Genomic DNA, 13,924 nt, shown 5'->3' with positions numbered 1-13,924 from the left:
CCATCCCGAGTAGTCGTTTCGTGAAGTGAAGCTCACAAGTCATACTTGTGGGTCCCAGTGTTCCTAATTCCATACCAGGTGCTCTGCGTTCGAGGCACTTCACACAGGAAGAGATTACATGCTTATTAACACCTCTTCATCCATCGAACACTGATTGAGTACCTACTTGAAATTGCATGTGGTTTTACCAAAATTGTGACCCCTAATAATTTGGACTCACCTGTCTCCACAGAAACAGACTGTCCCAAGCTCCAAATAACCAAACCCACCCTCAGAAGGGCCCCAGTGATAATATTTAACCGTAGTGCCAACTCAGTGAGACTTAACCAGCCATAAAAACAAGACCCAATAAAACTTAAAGTTTTATTAAACTTAAAGTGACTTAAAGAACAAAGACATTTCTCTCTAAGGTAGTAGTTCCCAGGAGAGAGGGAACCTGTGCTCCATGCAGTCAGTCACAGGCCCAAGTGCCTTCTATCTTGTTCCTTTGTTATTTCCAAGTGCATTGTCATCATCTGCATGGTTAGAGCTGAGTTCCAGGCAGTGGGAACCAAGGGGAAGGATGGACAAGGCATGCCCATGTCTTGAGACCTACGTGGAGAAGTGGAACATATCACATCCTTTCACATTCCATTGGGAACTCAGATATTTGGCTGCACCTAGCTGCAAGGATGCCTGGGAAATGTAGTCCCTGATGAAACTCAAGTAACCTATGGACAAAGGGGAGAATGGATTTTGATGGACACTAGGCAGCCTTTGACACATTCCTTTTGTATGTATTTAATGCATCTCTTTGTGTTAACATAAATGTACCCAGGTTATAAATGTTGGTTATTTTCCTTTTTCAGAAAGACCTGGATCTGCCACACAGTGTCTATGGACAGTTCCAGAGTAATGAATCAGTGTGTCTTCAGAGAAATGGAAGAAAACAAGGAAAGGTAAAAGTATCTTTAAAAATTAAAATTAAAAAAAATTCTTACATGCAACAATTAAATGTAATGCAGGACTTCTTATAAGTCAGTGGAAGCCAACAAGAATTTGGAGATAGCAAAATTTCATGTGTCCCGTTTTCATACCTTGAGTTTCTGACACCAGAGGAAGGATACCTTTGTCAAGTATGAGGGAATTTTTCTAAGATTTAGAAGGAAGAGTTGGTATATAGAACTGATGTGGTATAGCATTAAATATCTGATTCTATCATTCCAAGAAACTATGGGCTTATGCTCAGATGTGTTGTGTCTGCATTTGTGGGTGGCCAGTCCCCCAAGAGGAGGTGAAGCAGACCCTTAGCTCTCGGCAGCTACATCTTCTCTTGAAGTCATCATCTCTTCCTCTTCCTTCCACCTCCTCTTTTCTGTTCCTTAAAAATAAATGTATTAATTTAATTTAAATACCCAAGAAATGCATTGGTACGTTTTTCTAGTTAAAAATAAGACTGAAATCCCCATTGATCCCCAAGTTTCATTCCCAGCACCCACCCCACTCCTACCTTTCCCAGAATAACCACTGTGACCTACTTTGTGAATTTCCTTCCAGAGCTTTTACTAGGAGTCTATATACATAGAAAAACAAAGTCCTTTTTTCCTTCCTTTACTTTTTCTTTCTTTCTGTTCTTTAAATACAGTCTGTCATACTATGCTTGCTGGTCTATTCTGTAACCTTTTTATTTTATTTATTTTAATAATTTTTTTAAACATTCTTTTATTTTTAATTCATTTATTTTATTTATTTATTTTTGGCTGTATTGAGTCTTCATTGCTGTGCGTGGGCCCTCTCTAGTTGCGGCGAGCAGGGGCCACTCTTCGCTGTGGTGCGCAGGCTTCTCATTGCAGTGAGAGACTTCTCTTGTTGTGGAGCATGGGTTCTAGGCATGTGGGCTTCAGCAGTTGTGGCACGTGGGCTCAGCAGCTGCAGCTCACGGACTCCAGAGCATAGACTCAGCAGCTGTGGCACACGGGCCCATTTGCTCCGCAGCATGTGGAATCTTCCCGGACCAGGGCTCGAACCCATGTCCCTGCATTTGCAGGCAGACTTGCAACCACTGCAGTACCAGGGAAGCCCCTGTAACCTTTTTAAAACATTCAATAATATGTCTTTAAATGTTTTCAAGACAGTACATGTGAGTCTGCCTTGTTTTGTTGCAAAGTGAGTATCGTATCCATGGCATGAGAATCTCACTGTTTATCGAGCTGTTTTCCTGTGGGTGGTGGTGGGTGGGTGGGTTCTGCTTTTCGCCCTTACAGCAGTGGAGTGCTTTGATGTACTTTCTGGCTTACGCCTCCAAGCACATGAGCTGATAGTTCTCTTAGGTAGATGGTTATCGAGGAGTGAAGTTGTTGGGCCATCCTTTGCATGCATTTAAGATCTTGATAAATGCTGCCAAATCGGTCTCTAAAGAGCACCAGTTATCGGCAGGATACCAGAGTTCCTGTTTGCCCGCCTCCTGCCACACCTCAGCTCTTCATGCTTTTTAATTTTTGCCAGTCTGTTGGGTTAACAGCGGTATCTCTCCATGGTTGTAATTTCCTCCCCCTTCTCTTTACTCTGAGGAAGTTCGTCTTCTCAGGTCTCTCTGTTTCCCAATGGCCCTGGCGAGCCTCTGTCCTTACAGGGACCCAGTGATTATCCTGAGGCCCAGGGCACCTGGACAGGCTGGGTCCTTCCCAAGAGTGGGCACCTCTTTGTTTCTTTTCTGAAAAGTATCCAAGTCTGCTCTTCCAGTAGCGTTCATCCCAGGATCACCTGCTTCTCTCTGGATCCTGGAGTGGGTTGGGAGAGCCTTGGGTTGGATTTCCCGACTCAGATGATTTCATCCACTACCACCACCATCCTTGGCAACAATCTGAGTATGTACTATGTGTCAGGCTCTGTGTGGATCACTTGGCTTACTCATCTCATTTAATTCTCACCGTGGTGAGGTAGGGAGATGTGTTGTTACCCCCATTATGTCCATTAGGTGACGTGAGGACAGAAATTTCCTCAAAACCAGCCAAGCAACAAAAGAAGACCAACAAATACTCTGTCTTGCCGCGGAGCTCCAGCTCCTACCCATTGCTCTCACTTTGAGTGACAGTTAGACCCATGCTTGCCGAGTGGCGAGTTCTCCTGTGGTCATAGCTTATGGACCACACGGAGCCATTAGGCCCATGTTCGCAGTGCCCTTGACCACACTCACGTGGCCTTCCCAGAGGAGAGTGTAGGAGTGGAGAGTGTGGTTTGGGTTTTGTTTGCTTCCAGCATATGAACACAGGCTCTTTCATTTCACCAGCCCCTCTATTCTGGTGTACTGTTGGGGGTGGCGGTCTCACCCATATTCGTCCAAAATACTTCTCTGGAAAGGGGTTTTTGTCATAGGGAGTAAATCTGCTTTATTAGGATAAATACGCCCACTGAGCTATGGCTGAAGAGGAAGTTCTTCACTCACCCCCATAGACCTGATCAGTCACCCTCCCTAAAACATTTAATTTTAGACCCCGTTCTAAAAGCAGTCAGAGTGCAGTTTCAGAGGTCTTCCTGAGCCCCAGCCCCTGCCCCCCATTATGTTTCAGAGACGTAAATGTGTAGAGCCAGCAGAGGTCCTAGGCTCACTGTCTGGTTTCTTGCTTCCCCATCAGGACAGTGGGAAGCAGTCAGGCCTAGAGGGAGGAAATGATTGTCCGGGTTCACACAGAGCCAAGCTGCGGTCTCAGGCCTCCGGGGGTTGGCTCTGCCTCTTATCACAACATCACAGCTACTTCTTGCATGATTATTAGGACACTGACCAGTACTTGTTCCCAAGATTGAGCTTATTACACAGATAATGCCTTGAAGGAAACCAGCCCATTGATCAATCAGTTGATTATTCATTCATTGGGAGTTTATGAAATACTATTGTGTGCACAAGACACAGCAAGTTGAGTAAGATATGAATTCTCAGGGAATTCAGGGTCTTGGCTGGGGGGTGGATGGGCTTTTGCACACGCAGTAAGCAATGGTTAAGTAGAAAACTTTAATTCTTCTGTTGGTCGATGGGGATAATAATAGTACCTCCTGCAGTGGGTTGTTGGAGCATGTCCTGAGTTAATCATAGTAAAGCACCTGGTATTGAGTAAGCACCCAATTAAGGCAGCTGTTTTCATTTTTGTTTGTTTATTTTTAATCCCACATAGAGTGAGGAACCTAGGAAGATTTCTCTATCAGGAGATTGATAGGGCCAGACTTGTGTTTTAGAAATGATAATCTGGGACTTCCGTGGTGGTCCAGTGGTTAAGACTCCACGCTTCCAGTGTAGGTGGCACGGGTTCAATCCCTGCTCGGGAAACTGAAATCCCACATGCTGCATGGCCAAAAAAAAAAAAAAAAAAAAAAGGAGAAATGATAATCCATTGACATGATTTCTTATCCTATATGTAATTATCTTTTTAGTGTCTACCTTTCTTACTGGACTGTGAACTCTGTGGGGCCAGGTCTTGCCTGTTTTGCTCACTGTTGTTTACCCAGTGCCTGGTACACAGTAGGTGCTCACTAATATTTCTGGACTGATGAGTGTAGTGTTCAAGTAGCGATAAAGGGTGGACCCTGGATCCTTGAGGTGGGGTACTGTGACAAAGCCTGCCAGTGAGGACCTAAGCTCGCCTGGAGCCAACCCCAGGTTCCCGAGGAGAGGGGCTCCCTGGGTTCGCTGCCCACAGACCTCACTCCCTTCTGCGGGAACGCAGTTTTGCCCCTGAGCTTTACGGACACTTTGTCTTTTAACCAAGTGACTTAGTTGTGGGAAGACCTAGTCCCACCGCACTCATTAACTGAGCAACCTTTACTTGCCGCTTGTACTTCTGGGTGCTAACTCAGAAGAATACAGGATTTTTAGAAGAGTAAGCCCCTGGGGAGGGCAGTTTTCTGCTGGCATTTGTGATGTTGGGCGGATAATATCACTTCTCAGTTTCCTCAGCTGTGCAGCAATGGTTTTAGGCAAGTGGAATTTCTGATGTTTAAAGAGGAGAATTTTGAGGGGAGAAGCTCTTGCCCTTCTTGTAAATCCTTCCTATAAATGGACTTGTGATAGTTCCTTGAAATGGTAGATGGTTAGGACTCAGCCCATGCTGGAGAAATTGATCGATTGTTTCATTCATTCATTCATTCATTCATCTGTGGGTCAGTCAGTCAGTGAACATCCTATCCTGTTCAAATAAGGGGTTACTCTTTCCTTGCAGGGCCTTTCACTCTCAGATTGTACCAATGAGTGTCTCTTTTATGAAAATAAAGATCTTCTCTGGCTAGCTCATTTATTCCAGGGTGTTTTGAGAACCTCTTTTGTGCTGGCTCCACTAGACTTTACTGACTTGAAAGGCAGGGCCTTGTCTGGTGCAGCGACACCCCATGTCCGGCCCAGGGCCCTGTACACAGTAGGCTCTCAACCCACGAGCAGCTTTAGTGGCCTGAACTGGCTAGAAAACAGAATGATTTTTAGATGGCAGCATGAAGGGCTGTATCCAAAATTGAGATTTGCCCTGTGCTGTGTTCTGTTTTCGTGCTCCAGGGATAGACTGCCTCCAGAGCCCTCACCTTAGACTGGTTAGTTTCACTGCTTGTTGTTAGTTGCTCTCTTCTTGATCCACTTATCAGCTTCCATCTTGTCCTTCAGGCGGGAGCTGTTTGGGTCACTGATTTTTTATGAGCTCTTTGTTCACTGCCCCAAGGGCTGTGTGGGGCCTGCTCTGCTTCCTCCACCTCCAGAAGTTCAGCCGCTGACCTTGAGAAGCTGGAAACCCAACAAAAGGGAGAGTAGCCTCTCCTGGCCTGAGGCTCTAGCCTTTACTGTCAGACTCACCAGTCCTGTGACCTTGAGCAAGGCACTTCACCTCTCCAGGGTGTCTTCTTGGAGATTCCATCAGCATTTCCCACAGTCTGCTCCTCAGAACATGGTTTCCTCCAAACATTAATAGGCACTGCAGGGAAAAAAATGGGGCCTGTTGCCAAACTTGTTTAGGCACTACTGGCTTAAGCTCAGTCAAATGTAGCCTTTCTCACAGGACCCAGCAGAGCCTGTAAAAGGTCAGTGTGCATGGGGGGGTCTCTCAAGAGAGGGAAGAGTGTGCAGTCCCCCGATCCCCACATCTGCTGTTGCAGAGCTCACACTGGGTACATGCCGAGCTGGGAGATCATGAAGCTTCCTCCCAATGCTGCAGTGATGTGCCTGGGACAGAGAGGCCTAGTAACCAAAGACACAGGTGTTGGATTTTTAAATGGTTTAGGGTTTTTTGATAGGAACTTTAAAATACTATTGTAAGCGAAAGATGGAAGAGGTCTTCCAATCCCTGTCACAAGCCTGCCGGTGAGTGAGTTGAGAACAAGTGGGAGGGTCAGGTATCTTCATAAAGGTTTTTATTCAGGCAGAAACTCTTGTGCAAAGAACACTGGGCTGCAAACTGAAAAACCGCTGTGCAGATTCTGCTCTCGCCTCTTCCTGGCTGTGTGACCCTTGGTGTGTCTCTTTTCTTTTCTCTCATATCTCTCATTGGCTAAAAAGAATGGTTGGTTGATTGATGACTTTCCTTTTAATCCTAAAATTTTAGGTATATTGTTTAAAACAACTGTAAGCCCCCTGAGGGCAGATGTGGTCTGTGTCTCCTCACTGACTCCTCAGGGCGGTGCCTGGGATAGTCACTCACTAAACATTTGTTGCATAAATATGAAAACGAAATAGACTCCATATTAGGTTCATTGGCGTAACCCCAGAGACAGCTTATTATTAAATGATTGTTAAGGTAATTGAGTGAGTGCACATGATCTTCTTTGAGACACACGAAGACCCAATGAGGGAGGTGATGTTATTTTACAGATGAGGGACTGACATTTTGGGAGGCAAAGGGCTGGGCTGTGGTCCTGTAGCAGGAATGGAAGAGCCAAGACCCAGACCCAGCCTCCTAAGCCTCAAGTTCTGCTTTGTTGTGTTTTTTTTTCCCACTAAACCAAGTCTTTATCTGTCCTTGGACTGGTCAGAGGCATGAATTAGGACAGTGTCCTGGAAAATCTGCTGTGAAGCCACTGAAAAAGCTCTTCAGTTCTCCAGGGAGCCTGGCTAATCCTCTACATGGCAAATTATAATAATATCTGCCAATTCTGGGCACCTCGTAAGGGGCTTTGTATATACGTTGGCTCCAAATATCACAGCAACTGGGCAGAATACACATTGTTTGCCTCCATTTTGCAGATGAAGAAACAGTTTTAAGGACCTGCCCCAGTGTCACAGGTACTTGTTGGGACATCTGTGTCTTTGATGCTCTCAAGGGAGAAGGCCCCTGGCCTTCTAGCCATCTCCCCTACTTCTCATCTCATTGGGATCCTCATCTTATCTTGTCCTTGCAGGTGGGCGCTCCAAGCCCCTCTGCAGGATGGGAAGGAGCTGCTGTGGCTGCCCCAGGGGTGGGACGGGGCCTCAGCCAAGGGAATCCATTGAGGTGCAGAGGGTGGGCATTCTAGTCTCATTGGGAGCCCGTCATTGTGTTCCTAATTCCAGACAGTCTCCTCATAGTGGGGCCCTAGTGACAGTAGGAACTGCCAGGAGGGTGTTAGGGGAAGTGGTGAAGATCCTGGCCCAGTTGTTGGAAGTTTTCCTAGTCTCAGTTTGCCATCTATGAAGGTGAATAACAGTGGTACTTAGGTCATAAAGTTGGTGCGAAGGTTCAGTGTGCTACGAAGTCCCTCGCTTGTGGTCACCGGGCACCTGGCTAACACCCAGCACGTGGCCTTAGTCTGTTATCAGCCTGTAAATCGTTTTCCCACCAACCGCAGAGCCAAGTAGGAGCCGTCAGAACACATGCCCTTTGCTTTTCTGTGGCAATCCTTATGGTGATGACTTTGGGAAATTCGTTCAGCAGTTACTTGAGTACCTACCTATCGTGTGCTCAGCACTCTGTCAGGTATGCTGGGGGATGCAGTCAGACCTGGACCTTTCTTCCAATCTAGAAGGGGAGATGAATGTATGTAATAGGAGACAAGATGTGTTAAGGAAGGGCCTAGCAGGGTCTGGCACACAGTGTGCACCTGGGAAATGTTTAAAAACACTCAAGAGACTGCCCCGGTGGTCCAGTGTTTAAGACTCTGCACTCCCAATGCAGGGGGCACAGGTTCAATCCCTGGTCGGGGAACTAAGATCCTGCATGCCGCATGGCGCAGCCAAAAAAAAAAAAAAAACCCCACTCAAAGTGGAGGACGTTCAGATGGGCACTGGACTTGAGGTGGAACCAGAAACACAGTGCAAGCGTCTGGCAGGGGAAGCTCACCCGGCCCCCGCCCTGCGGAGGGATGGTGGCACGTGAAAGGCGGCACCCGTCTTGATGCTAAGCCCTTGCTGGGTGGAGACCATGTGCGTCAATCTCCGTCCTGGGATTCTGATAGAAAATTCCTGCCAGGCAAGAGCGTGGCACATTCCCTGGAGGAAACTCTACCTTTTCAACTCTGAGGGCCAAGAATCAGGCCTGGAGAGCCGTGTGAGGCTGGGGGTGCGGACATGCGAACCCACGAAGGTTGAAGCGCTCACTGGGGCCACAGAGGTAAAGAATTACCAAGATGCATTTATGGAGCGCTGGTTTTGTGTGGGTGTTCTGCTGGGGTGTGGGTGGAGAGAGTCTTGAGACTTTGTTCTCTAGGTGGGAGAAGAGCATGGGAACTTAGGTTAAGGCTTTCCCTGTGATCATTGCTTGGACTTGGGCTGCATGTGGCTTTTGTCCCACCCCTGTGCAGTGTTGTGTGTGCTGTGTGCAGCCCAAGCAGGAACCACCATCTTCTCTAAGGATGGGGGTTGATTGAGGGCCTGCTGTACACCAGGCACTGTACTGGGCTCAGGGTTAGATCTGTGACTGGTCATTTTGCCAGTAAGGAAACTGCCCAGGGAGGTGATGCATGTGGAGTTTACACAGTGAGTTAGTAGCAGAGGTGGAATTAGAACCTGGATGTCCTGTAGCCGTGAATGATGGCAATTAATTGGGCAGAGTCAACACCCAGCTACCTTTTGGCAGGTTGTCTTCACGGTTAGGATTGAGGATTTTTCTTTATCTGTAAATTTGAACAAGTGAGAAAAGTTTTCACTATTTCCCTGATTTCCCTCCTTGCTTTACTTACTGTCCCCTTATCCCCAGGTCACTGTAGTCCTTCCTCATTCCTTTGGCACCTACCATACTGTTAAGATTTTTCCAAGACAACTCGTTTTCTCACCTTCCCCCCCACCCCATTTTGCTACTGTTTTAGTTTTGGTGCTTTGTGGGGTTTTGCCAGGTTTTAGTTTTCCACATTGTTGTAATCGTAGTAGCTTTATGATAGTTCTTCACACTTGTTGTGTCAGTCATTTTTTCATTACGTGGTCTTCATATGCATTCTTTTTAAAGGGCTGTATAAGATCTTATTTATTTAAAAAATATTTATTGAGTGGCAGCTGTGTGCCTGGCCGTGTAGTACAAATGAATGGGCAGGAACTTGACGCGGCCCCTGTCTGCCTGGAGGTTCTAATTAGTAGGAAACTCAGCCGTTAACCTCACAATCACTTGGACAGACTGTTCCATTATGTTACAGTGATGGAGTTATGGGTAAGTTTTAATAACCTGTTCTCCACTTCCCAAAGCAAATAAAGGGGAATTTCACCTCTCCAGTGACATCTGGGAACGCTTCCCTGGGGGAAGGATGAGCATTCCAGGCAGAGGGCACACTTTTCCTGTTGTGGAAAGTGGAAAAAAAAAAAAAAAAAAAGTATTATAAAACTACTGGTCATGCAAAAAGGATATTGTGCTTATGGATAGTAGGCATATTTTAGGTTCTGAAACAAAGTTCAAATCACTTGTTAAAGACCTAATAACTCCTTTCTTTGTGTTCTTTATCTTATTATTATAATGTTATCAAAGGAGCTAAGTTTTACCTTGTATTTTTCTTTTTTAAAAAATATTTTATATTTACTGACGTGTTTACCATTTTCAGCATTTATTTCTTTTCTTTTCTTTGGCCGCAAGGCATGGCATGTGGGATCTTAGTTCCCCAACCAGGGATCGAACTCGTGCCCCCTGCTCTGGAAGCACGGAGTCCTAACCACTGGACAGCCAGGGAATTCTCCTACCTTGTATTAATATTTTTCTACCCAAATGTATATTTGGAAAATTTGTAACTCTACAGAAAAGTTAACAGATTTTTTTTTCCTTCACCTAGATTTTATTTGAACACTTTGCCTCACTACTCTGTGTGTGTCTCTGTGTATGTGTGTGTGTGTGTGTATACATATATATACTTTCTTTTCCTGAACCATTTGGAAACCCATTGCAGACATCCTGACACTTTACCTCTAAATACCTTGGCCTGTAATTCCTAAAAATAGGTACAGTCACCTTCATATTCACCTACTGTTACCCACCTCTGCAAATTAACAATAATTTTGTAATGTCTTTTTTTAGTAGTGTCAATTATTTATTCTCTTTATTACACATATATGTAAGTTCATTCCAGTGGTAGGGCTTAGTACATGATTCTAAAATAAGCAAGTGAAAATTTTCCCAGTGGCGAGGGGGCAAGTCACACAATAGCTTTAAAAATTCTATCATGAGGTTACATTAACATTGCAAACAAGAAAATAAATCCTGTTTGAAATACTAACTTGAAAACTAAGGAAGCATATAAATTCCAGTAAGTGAAATCTATTCATCGTTGTTTACAAATAGCAACAGATCCAAAGGCCAAAAATACTTCACAAATGCATCTAATGAAGTTAGCAGAAACTCAAGACAGATTACCTGTTTCCCATCTTTTGTTCATGTGGTTTTTGTCCTCTATGCAAATGCGAGTATAGGATGTCCTTGTCCTTTCAGTGGAAAGGGTAGTGCTGTCCATCACGAGGTACAAATAACCCTACCTAGGCAACCTTTCACCTCCAAGCGAGCCTGAACACCTTGCTCCCTTGGCACCATGTCTTAAAGAGACATTGGCTCTTAGCAGCTAGACTTGAGAAATTTTTTTAACTTGGTATACTTTCTTCAAGGAGGTTCGTATTCAGAAGCCCTGTACACAGAACCATTTTAGGATTGAGGGAAGAGGTGGGAGAAGATTTAGGGAACACAAGTCAGTTGTCAGTATTATCATTCGCTTGTCCTTCCAAAGCATCTCTTTTTTCCTTTATCTGTGTTCAGTATTAATTTTACTTCCTTGATTCCTCTAGTCCCCATTTATTTAGTATAGACCTATAATATCTTTTAATATCCAGTCCATATTCAACTTTCCTTAGTTGTTCCAAAACACTTTTCTTTTTTGGCTGTGTTGGGTCTTTGTTGCTGCACGCAGGCTTTGTCTAGTTGAGGCGAGCGGGGGCTACTCTTCATTGCGGTGCGCAGGCTTCTAATTGTGGTGGCTTCTCTTGTTGCGGAGCAGGGCTCTAGGCACGTGAGCTTCAGTAGTTGCGGCACACGGGCTCAATAGTTGCGGCAGGCAGGCCCTAGAGCGCAGGCTCAGTAGTTGTGGTGCACAGGCTTAGTTGCTCCGTGGCATGTGGGATCTTCCCGGACCAGGGATCAAACCCATGTCCCTGCATTGGCAGGTGGATTCTTAACCACTGCGCCCCCAGGGAAGTCCTCCAAAACACCTTTTACAGCTCGTTCCATTTCTCCCTCCTTCCTGCCCCACATCCAGGGAGTGTTCCTGGCTGAAGCATTGCATTTGGTTCGTATGTCCCTTTAGTCCCCTTCGATCCAAAACAGGGCCTTCTCTTGTATTTATCCTCCACAACATTGGCACTTTTAAAAGTAAGATCCATGTTCTGGATTTGTCTGAGTGTCTCCTTGTGGTGCCGTCTACTGTATTCCTTCGTCCCTTCCCTTCCATGAATGTCAAGTGAAGCACAGTGGCTGGAGTAGGTCCAGGAACAACATGTGCAGTGACAGGGTCTCATTGGTGACATTGTTACTCCCCAAGGTCAGGATGACCCATGGCTGGTGGTGCTGGGTTGACACTTGGTTAAGACCACAGCTTGCATTGTGTTTTGGTTTAGGTCTGATAGAGATAATAATAATTATATTGACCATAATTCTAACAATTACCTTTCTAATAAAAAAACTCTCTCACTCTAGACATAGGACAAGAATCTAAAAAATAATGAATATATGTATAACTGAATCACTTTGCTGTATACCTGAAACTAACACAACATTGTAAATCAACTATACTCCAATAAAAGTAAAATATTAAAAAAAGCAGTTGCAGATTATTCCACTATACTATTTTATAACTTATTTTACTTAAAAAAATCTCCTGTTGTTAGTGTTTAATTGCTTATATATTTATATTATAAACAACACTGACAAATATTGTTACATAAACTAATTTGCACATTAAAAAATAAGCACAGGACAGGTTTTTTGTTTTTTAATTACAAAAATATTCATATATAAGTACAGCTCCTTTTGTTTATTTGTTTAAAACTTTCAAATAAGATTGAATCTGCTTGATATGGACCTTATAGTTATGGTAACTAAGGGAGAGATTTCAGAGAAAGGCTCTGCACTTTTTAAAAAATATCTCTCCCTCTTTTTTTTTTTATTTGAAGTATTGTTGATTTACAATATTGTGTTAGTTTCAGGTGTACAGCAAAATGATTCAGATATGTATATATATAATTTTCAGGTTATTTTCTCTTTTTTTTTTCACACACACACACACTGTATTTTATTTTTACAAGAGATAAATAGACTGACACCAAGCATTGTAAATGGATGACCACAACAAAAGCAACAATGATTGCAGTTACCAAACACGAAACACACTCATACGATGTCATGATATTGACATTCAGTCCAGTAATCCTCCACTGCAACAGCTCCTTTACTTTGCAGTGAAAATTGATTTGTATATTTTTTGCCTCTGAGTCCTTATGGGATTTTTTTTTTTATTCAAACAGAAAGTCACAAAAATTATAATCATCCTCATCAGTTCACTCAGTCCCATGTAATTAATTTCTTTTTTATCTTGATCTTTTGTTAGCACTTTTATAAATTCATCAGTTTTCCATTAGAGTTATGAAAAAGGTTATTTTCCATTATAGGTTTTTACAAAATATTGAATATAGTTCCCTGTGTTATACAGTAAATCCTTGTTACTTATGTATTTAATGTATAGTTGTTTGTATCTGTTAATCCCATACCTCTAATTTGTCCCTCCTCACCCCCTCCCTTTCTCTTTTGTTAACCATAAGTTTGTTTTCTAGGTCTGTGAGTCTGTTTCTCTTTGGTGTATAGATTCATTTGTATTATTTATCATTTATTATTTTATTTTATTATTATTATTTTTTTCTTGGCCACGCCACATGGCTTGTGGGATCTTAGTTCCCTGACCAGGGATCAAACGCCGGGCCCTCAGCAGTGAAAGTGTGGAGTCCTAACCACTGGACTGCCAGGGAATTCCCCATTTGTATTATTTTTTTAGATTCCATATATAAGTGATATCATATGATATTTGTCTTTCTCTGTCTGACTCACTTCACTTAATATGATAATCTCTAGGTCCATCCATGTTGCTGCAAATGGCAATATTTTACTCTTTCTCATGGCTGAGTAATAGTCCACTGTACATATATAGTACATCTTCTTAAACCAGTCGTCTGTTCATGGACACTTAGGTTGCTTCCATGTCTTGGCTATTGTAAATAGTGCTGCTGTGAACATTGGGGTGCATGTATCTTTTCAAATTAGTTTTCATCTTTTCTGGATATATGCCTGGGAGTGGGATTGCTGGATCATATGGTAGCTCTATTTTTAGGTTTTTAAGGAGCCTTCATACTGTTTTCCACAGTGGCCACACCAATTTACATTCCCACCAACAGTGTAGTAGGGTTCCCTTTTCTCCACACCCTCTCCAGCACTTATTATTTGTACACTTTTCGATAATAGCCATTCTGACTGGTGTGAGGTGATACCTCATTGTG

The 13,924-nt window shown here is 43.7% G+C and overlaps 1 protein-coding gene across 1 annotated transcript in view; it reads left to right on the top strand.

Moving 5' to 3' along the window:
* The first annotated feature begins 855 nt into the window (after nucleotides 1-855).
* ARHGEF3 (Rho guanine nucleotide exchange factor 3) overlaps nucleotides 856-13,924 on the top strand; it is a 272,463-nt gene continuing 259,394 nt past the window's right edge. The window contains exon 1 of the mRNA XM_027121139.1: nucleotides 856-938. Coding sequence (XP_026976940.1) covers nucleotides 877-938 — 62 coding nt within the window. The 5' untranslated portion in view covers nucleotides 856-876. The remainder of the gene's footprint in view (nucleotides 939-13,924) is intronic.

Source organism: Aethalodelphis obliquidens, unplaced genomic scaffold, assembly GCF_003676395.1.
Source record: "Aethalodelphis obliquidens isolate GAN/ISIS:26980383/991018 unplaced genomic scaffold, ASM367639v1 scaffold22, whole genome shotgun sequence".
Classification (NCBI taxonomy): domain Eukaryota; kingdom Metazoa; phylum Chordata; class Mammalia; order Artiodactyla; family Delphinidae; genus Aethalodelphis; species Aethalodelphis obliquidens.
This window is presented reverse-complemented; position numbering and strand designations above follow the sequence as displayed.